The sequence below is a fragment of the Scyliorhinus canicula genome, chromosome 3 (genome assembly GCF_902713615.1).
Source record: "Scyliorhinus canicula chromosome 3, sScyCan1.1, whole genome shotgun sequence".
NCBI lineage: Eukaryota > Metazoa > Chordata > Chondrichthyes > Carcharhiniformes > Scyliorhinidae > Scyliorhinus > Scyliorhinus canicula.
In genome coordinates, this window is record NC_052148.1 from 120,397,310 (window position 1) to 120,405,879 (window position 8,570).

Below are 8,570 nucleotides of genomic sequence, written 5' to 3' on the forward strand. Positions count from 1 at the left end.
GCGCCTCGAGGCCACGTGGAAATAGAATCTAAACTGAGCCCCATCGCTCCCAACACACATCAGGAAACCCCGAAATGGGGAACTGTATTGCGGGTTCTCTTTCGGGTCGTCTCCCTTCTGAAAAGTTATCCCCTAATGTATATTCAATAAAATTAATGTTAATCACTTAAAACATTGTGTCTGTTACCGGGTAAGTGTGTTTTGTACATTGTGCTCTCACCATGAAGCTATTTGAAATTAAATGAAATAATTTGCTGCTTTTATTATAAGTACTAAAATTATAGTTTGTAATCATAAGTTATAAGGAACGTGACTGAATAAAATGTTGAATGCCTGATTGCAATGCACACCGATGATTAATTATTAATAATGTTTACTGGTTTCACAGCAGACCTGTATGTACCATTTACCAACATGTCATTACGTTGTAGATTTCAATCCAAATCGACAAACGTTGTGGTAATTTCTACTCGCCAGCTGTCTGCTTGCTGACTGCACTTAAGGTTTCATTTGAATACCACTCGTTTAGCTACTGTAACCCGATTCTGGTCACTCTTGTGTTCAAAAGCGATGCGAAAATTCAATTTTTGTCCTTTTATTTGTTTGAGCATAATGTTCATCCAGGAGAAAATAAAATGCAAGATCCAGGAGTGATTAACACTTTATTCCTGATTATATACATATATTAGTATTGCTTCTGGTGTGTGGGTTAGAGGGGGCTGTCCTGGTGAGTGAACAGGCAGAAATAATCTCTACTGTCAAATATTTAAATAAATCGCATTCTGGAGTCAACGATTATTGTCTTTTGTAAAATATATTAAATATTTAAGTGAAAATGTATGCGGGTTTGTTCCATAGATTATTAAATATGCTATAACATTTACTAGCGTGACAGCACCTTCTCGGTGGCAATTAGAGATGGACAACAAATCTTGGCCTAGCCAGCGACACCCACATCCTGAGAAATAATTCTTTTTAAAAAATCAGTAATTGACATACTTCTAAGGGAACGTGCTAAGTTTGCATTCTATGAAGTTAGTAGAAGTCCAATATCGTTGTTGATTTCAGTAACAGAGAAATCACTGTCCGTGTTTTTGAAAGCAGCCCCAGAGTGACTCCCTACCGTAGCTTCTCCCGAGCACTTGTCGCCCAGCGCCGCTTCGGGTTTGCTGCAATTTGTCTTGGTCTGTCTTTTCGCTTCCTCCTTCTTCCATTTCATCCTCCTGTTTTGGAACCAGATTTTGATGTGCCTCTCGGTAAGGGTCAGCATTGCTGCCAGCTCAATGCGCCTCGGCCTGGAGATGTACTTGTTAAAATGGAACTCCTTCTCCAGTTCCAGCAGCTGGCCTCTGGTATAGGCCGTCCTGGTCCGTTTGCCTTCATCGACGTCCATCGTAAAGTTGTTTCCTACCAGAAAACACCAGATCCGTGATCTTTACTTGGTTATTACTGGCAAATATCACACAATCTAATGAAATGAGCTGAGAGAGGAGTTTGTGCTTTCAAGTCCCCACATGTCAGGATCTGAGGGCCTTTAGTGAAATCGAAAAAGTTGCATTTTGAAAGGTTTATTTCATATCGGCCGTTCCTGTTTAAAATGTTCTTGAATGTTACAGCAACAAGAGTTTGTTAAGCAGGCGTGATGGGTTAACCTTCAGTGTGGGAATGTGGCCCAAGTAGAGTTAGGAAGAAATTTCACATCATTACAAAAGTACAGGATAAAGATAGACATGAAGTATCACCAATAATTCGGTTTTTTAAAAAAGATACATATTCTAATGTTCCCGAGACGGCCTATTTCTTTCTAAGGTCATTTCTTCTCTATATTGTTGGTGATTTGCGAAGGTGTAAAGCAAATCTACTGAAGTACATCCCTCCCCTTTTAGTTTATGGAGGAATATGTAGAATTTGAGGGTTTCTTTTTACAAATTTCGAGTACCGATTCATTTTTTTCCAATTAAGGGGCAATTTACCGTGGCCAATTCACCTATCCTGCACAATTTTGTGTTGTGGGGGTGAAACCCACGAGGAGAATGTACAAACTGCTCACGGACAGTGACCCAGAGCCGGGATCGAACCTGGGACCTCGGCGCCGTGAGACAGCTGAGCTAACCCACTGCGCCATCGTGCTGCCCCTTAATTTGAGGGGGGTTTTGTGTACAAACATTATCGGCAATTCGCTGAAACTCCCGGGTCCCCGTGAACTTCTTAAAGAATTGTGTGCCCCATGTGTCTCATTAAACTCTAAATACCGCCCGTAATATCTTAGGTTAATAAAGTCCAAAATCAGAATTTACAATTGAGGAATACAGAGGAAAAGGTTAACAATCTACAAGTGGTTGGAGTGAACATGGCCTGGTATCTTTCATCATAAACACTTTTTTAAAAACCTTGTGCATAATTCAATTACGAAATTAATACAGGATTTTATCCGATCCTAGCATGTAATCTGGTCAAATATTAAATTTACTGGTTGATGTACCATTAACTTCTGAATATTAATGGCGGCTGAAATGCTTTGGACTGAACAGGTCTTTTCTCTGTAATGAGCCACATTCTCTCCTCGGTTACATTCCGGTGTGCCGGTGAAATAATTTCCTTTCATTCTGAACTATCAAGCTCAATTTAGTGAATCTCGCCTTCCATAAGTGTATATGTTGGGGCCTTGTAATTCAGATTGCACATTTGCACAGAAGCGCTTCTTTGGCTGTTCGGCATGTGTGTGCGGTGTGGCGGTGTGCTGAAAACTGCTGGGGTTATTCCGAACGCAGATTAAGGGGCAATTGATGTTCCATCTGTATTTCTTACACTTGGTACTGTAATGATCTTTCTTGGCGAGATGCAGCCGGTAATTTTCTCTCGTATTTATTACAAAATTAATCTGCTAGGCAATAAGATAATAATGGAACAACCTCCAATCTCAAACGCCCTAATTTCTGAAGGAAACGGAAGCAAGAGAATTCGGTCATATATTAATTTGTAAAAATCTGATGCTCTAAGATTTAAATTCGAAAGTTAATTCGTAGAAATGTTATGATATTGACTATGGCTATAGTATGAAATCTGAAGAAAATATATCACCACAACACTTTGTCTAATCGTCTGCCAGGTAAATCAGCATGGACAGAACACAGACACTGTGCACATTCCAGTTCAATGTGGCTCTGTATCTAGTTAGTATTGTCAGTCTCAATCTCATTCGCCCTTTCTTCTGTCCATACACAGATGTGCTGATAAACGTTTAAGAATTTCTTTGCCAGCACACCTCTATTATACTCTTACACAATAAGTCGAACCCTTTCTCATCTTTCCTGCACATTTTTGATATGGCATTCTTACTGTAAAGGTGTTCGTATGCTTTATTATCCACTCAATATTAGCACATGATAGGCCCAGATATGCCGGACATTCCTACAATTGCAACGAAGAACTAACTACACATCCGAACGCCGGGGAATACTTGTTGGAAATGCTTCCATTAGTGAATTTAATACCAAGAGAATCGGCCAAAACACGGATGAGAAATTCTGGGAGGGCCTTCGGGCCCTCTCCTCACTCCTCGGTCCCAGGGACCCAAAACAATTGTCAACGCTGTGTGTGGATTCTGTCCATTGTAATCGGGAGGGAGCTGCGGGGTGGGAGTGAACACTCAATGAAGGTACAGCTGTGGCAATATTCCAGCCCAATCCATTCTCCCCCCCCCCCCCTCCCTCCCCCTCATGTCTCCCTTAATCCCACCTGCACAACAACCATCAAACTCAACAAGGTAAGCAACTCAAATATGTAGGCAGCGAATTGCTCGGTTGGTGGGAGGCGAGTGGCTAAGGCGTGTGATGTCGCTGTAATTCGACTCCAGTTGTTTCGGATCGTGAATTAATTTTGGTATTAATAATAAGGGCAAATGCAAGGAAACGTTTCATTGATTTGTAATTGCCCTATGTTTTGAATTAATTTTCTATTACACTCTCAATGTAAAATGTGATCTGGGTCGGTATTAACGTGTACATTATGTGTGCGCTGGTATTTATGTATGGGGTACTTGTCCACGAACACACTATGTTTTTAAATGTAGATATAGATTTAGTTGGATGGTCAATATCGTATTACATCCGAAATGTGCTGGATAAGGGCTATTACAAGTTTGCTCATTCCAGTTCGTTATCATTAAAACTCAAGCAAAGGCTAAATGTACTCATCGATTAGCTTGTGAGCGTACCTTCCCACTGATCTCTCCAAGAGTAAGCGTGTGATTTTGTGTTCTTCATCCAAGGGAACGGGTAGCGGCCCTGGGGCTGTACGTTATCCCCACGCCCGGTGTTGAAGTCGTTGAGCTGGGAAATGTAGTTGCACTTGGGGTCTGGAGCAGTGTCGTAGCCAGTGAAATCCGTCACATTCTGCTCGTTCAAATCGCCGAAGCACGATCTGAGCAGAGAAGGCTGCGGAGTCCTGGCGTAGACACAGGCGGGTGGGTTCTGAGCGTACTCTGCCCTCTGATACTGGCACGCATTCTCAAGGTAGTCCACCGCTCCGTCCATAGCTGAAATGGTATCTAGCATCAACGAGGATCCTGTGTCAAATCAGTGCTACTAGAAACCTTGAAATCCCAGTTACACATGGAATGAAAAGTGACACCTGATCTGAAACTCCTCACCTGTTACTTTGTCACGTGATTATCTTTAAGTCGCCCATTGGTAGACAGCAAATAGGCGTTTTGCTTTCTTAAAAATAAAAAAAATCTTCCAACGCCTGTAAAAGACTGAGAGTGTGCAGTGCCAGAAATGTAATCTTAAAGCGTTCACATTTATTCGATTGATTATATCAAAACACCCCAAACATAGAAAAATAAATTGTGATCACAGGCTGGAAAGTACACCAGACTTCATTACGCAAAAAAGGGGGGTGGAAATGTAATGACTCTTTTTCTATGAACTATGGACTAACTTATTGATTGCTTGATTACTTAAAAACAAGTCAGAAGCAATACAAATGTAAATGTACTTTGATAAAATGACTGATGATTGGGACGTATATGTGCGTGTGTGTGTGGATAGCAATTAAGTATGAAATGATGTTAAAATCAGCTACAAATGGTCTTCCAGATGGAGTAGAATGTAGTCGCATAGTATCCATACACAGTCACAAATATCTGTGCGGGGAGGGGTGCCAAGTTTCTTTACAATCAAAATAGGGCTATCGAATGTTTGAGCAAAGCTCATATGCAGAACTTTTACCCTGAGTAGGCGTGGTCGTAAATCACTCAATATTCAACACAAAACTCCATTTAGTTGAAATGAATCAATTCCAATCTTTCTTCATGGTTGGCATTATAAACATTAGAATTAAATCTAATTTGGTACTTTATTGCGCCTGATCGTCCATCACGCCCTGAGCCTTTAAAAAAAAATTAGAGTACCAATTTTCTTTTCCAATTAAGGGGCAATTTAGAGTGGCCAATCCACCTACCCTGCAAATCTTTGGGTTGTGGTGTGAAACCGATGCAAACATGGAGAAAATGGGCAAACTCCAAATGGACAGTGACCCAGGGCCTGGAGTCGAACCTGGGTCCTCATTGCCATAGGCAGCAGTGCTAACCACTGTGCCACCTGCTGCCCCTATACTTTTTTTTAATAATTGAAAAGGCGCCATCGATTTTGTACTTAGATGTTAAAATTGAGGGCTCCAGGTCTTCAGTAAAAGACAAAGAATCATTCAAATAGAAGAATGCTTCAAAACTGCTGTTGCAAAATAAATGGGTAAAGTGTGTGTAAGACAAGGTAATTTTTCCCCAGGTTTTGCATTGATTTCAAGGAGGCAAGTAAGTTCAACTGCTGCTGGTAGATTTAGATTTCCCAGGCGGAGTAGCTACAAACAAGAAGAGCAACTAGATCAGTTTTGCAACATTAGTCTTGTGCTAGTTGTTGATTTGCAGCAGGTGTTAGGAAAACAAAGGTAATTTTAAAGGATGTATATGTGTTTTGGTGAACATTTGAAATAAGGTAAGGCTTTAAGTATTTTTAATTTTATGTTTCTGTGTCTGGAAGGGTAAAACATATAGTTAGATTCATGCTGGAAAAAGTTCCAACTGTGTTTCTATTGTGCTTAGAGAGGGCTATATTGTGAAGAATAAATAAACCAACAATGGTTGCTTAGCAACTGGGGCCTTGTAAGGTAGAGAAGCTTTGCAGTTTTAGTTTAGCTAATGTGTTCGCGGTTGGTGATAGATAGTGAGAGAGTAGGCAACTATGACAGCTCTGCCAGACGCAGTTGGTTTAGAAGGTGAGAGAAGGAACATCTCTCTCAGCTTTGTCAGAAGAAAAGCCAAACTATGGAGATATGGTTAAGAAAACAAAAGGTAGCAGCATGGCAGCACAGTGGTTAGTACTGTTGATTCACAGTGCCAGGGTCTCAGGTTCGATTCCCACATAGCTCACTGTCTGTGCAGAGTCTGCCCGTTCTCTCCATGTCTGTATACGTTTCCTCCAGGTACTCCGGTTTCCTCCCGCAAGTCCCAAGAAATGTGCTGTTAGGTGAATTGGACATTTTAAATTCTCCCTTAGTGTATCCAAACAGGTGCCGGAGTGTGGCGACTGGGGCATTTTCACAATAAAGTAATTGCAGTGTTAATGTAAGCCTATTTGTGACACTAACAAAGATTATTATTTTAAAAAAAGAAAACCAATGCCTAAAATCTAAATTACAGCTTGTTAAAGAAACTGGAGAAATGAAGAGAAGCATTTGAGAAATCTGAAGTTAAGTGAACAGAGACCACGGTATTGGTCAGAAGAATTCAATAAAGAGTAAACAAAGTGTTCTGAGCTAAAGAGACAATTTCAGTAGCCAGGTTTAAATTGGGACAGCAACCATCAAAGGTTAAGTCAAACACCTGATGCTATTTTAATATAGTCTGGGAATCAAGAGTCTGGGAATGAGCAGTTTGCAAAGCAGTTAAGACAAATAAATCCTAAAGGGTTTGGTGTAAATTCCAGGACTGGGTTCCATGTTAAAACTGGAGTGGAAACTTTGTTTAAAAGTGCCATTTGGAAAATTTGGTCTGTATTTCAGAATGCAAACCGCGAAGGGAAACCATTATTTTGAGAGACGATTTTAAAGTGTGTTTTTTGGGAGTGAAGTTTGGAAACTCGCATGTGACCATCATCTGGCAGGATTCTGAGGGGAAATCCACAGACACTAACATGGGGTTCAGATTGGAAAGTGTATTTGCCTATAGTCATCATGTGTGCTTAAAAGGGACTTTGTGTTAATGAGACCATTGTAGATTAAGATGTGCATTGTAATCCATGTTAGTCCTAAAACCTATATGTAATTGTTGAGCTAAAGATGGGGAGTAAAAGCATTTGGTATCATTGCCCAATTTTTCAAGTTTAATTAATGTTTTTTTCTTATTGTTAAAACTAATTAGTGGTCTTGTGGCTCTGTTCTTCCTCGTTCTTTTGAAAAAATAAATTTATGGGGTGGGATTCTTCAGCCGTGCCTGCCCGCTGACCGGAAATTCCCACCCGAGGTCAACAGACATTTACATGTTCCCTGTCCCATCTGTGGTGATCTTGTGACGGGCATGGCCGAAGAATCAGAAGATGGCGCCGGAGCGAGGCGACTCTGTGAGCTCTCCCCAACAGATCCACTTTTTACTTAACTTGTACTCGTTCTAATCTTTTAATTTTTAATTCTAAGACTACTTTGTTTTGCCCTACTATGTATTTTCTTTTATTCCCGTTTCTTCCCATGTACTTAATGATCTGCTCACAGGAAAATACTTTTCACTGTACCTCGGTACACGTGACAATAAACAAATCCAATCCAATCCAATCTAGCCCATGGTCTTTTGAGCCAGGTTTCCATTCTGGGATCTTCCCATCCAGTTATAACATCAACTGGGATAATAACACAGGGATGTAATATTTTTTCTGGTGATCTCTGTTCAACAAAGCAGATTGCACCACTGCACCGATTCCCCCCCCCCCCCCCCCCCCCCCCCGCAAGATTGTGAAGTAGTAGTTTCAATCAAACGGTTGTTCCTGCTGCCATTCACCGTCAGCTAAAGAACAAGAATCTTGTTGAAGTAAAACTGAGTCTAAGGTATTCTGCCTCTGCGGAGAGGATATTGATTTTTCTCTTGTTTATTATGTAGCCTATGTACACAGTAGAAATAATTGACCTTTTCACCTGGTATCAGGTACCAAACTACAGGTTGGCTTGGAGACCACAGTATGGGAAGTTGGTCTTGAGCAAAGATTACTAAGCAAGGCGATGTTTAATCCTTTATTTTATATCGACATTTATCTGAGTGCTGTATGACTTCAATTGCGCCATGTCTCAACAGCTTCTATAAAGCCTGTAGATTGTTCTAATGTTGTTACAAGAATGTGTGGCTGTGGATATGTCGGAACTCCAAAATGTGGCATCACACCAAGGAATATATAACACAATAGCAAATAGTTTTACAGCAGATGCCTGAAGGTTTAATTAATTTTATTTATTATAAAATGTCTTCAAATTAAAAACTTTCCATAAGTACTTCATCACTTCAAATGTTGATGGAGTGTACTACA

At 40.5% G+C, this 8,570-nt stretch overlaps 1 protein-coding gene across 1 annotated transcript; it reads right to left on the reverse strand.

Moving 5' to 3' along the window:
- Positions 1-647: 647 nt before the first annotated feature.
- LOC119962914 (pancreas/duodenum homeobox protein 1-like) lies at positions 648-4,605 on the reverse strand. The gene is made up of 2 exons (XM_038791184.1): positions 4,217-4,605; positions 648-1,407 (listed from the first exon to the last, which is right to left on the reverse strand). The coding sequence occupies exons 1-2, from the start codon at positions 4,554-4,556 to the stop codon at positions 1,028-1,030; spliced, it is 720 nt and encodes a 239-aa protein (XP_038647112.1). The 5' UTR covers positions 4,557-4,605; the 3' UTR covers positions 648-1,027.
- Between the last annotated feature and the right edge of the window lie 3,965 nt (positions 4,606-8,570).

What these genes read in the sequence shown, in the direction of transcription:
- LOC119962914 (XM_038791184.1), bottom strand. Translation starts at nt 4,556, where the DNA reads ATGCTAGATACCATTTCAGCTATGGACGGAGCGGTGGACTACCTTGAG. An exon ending in TTGGAGAGATCAGTGGGAAG is followed by an intron (nt 1,408 to 4,216) that starts GTACGCTCACAA and finishes GTTTTCTGGTAG; the next exon opens with GAAACAACTTTACGATGGAC.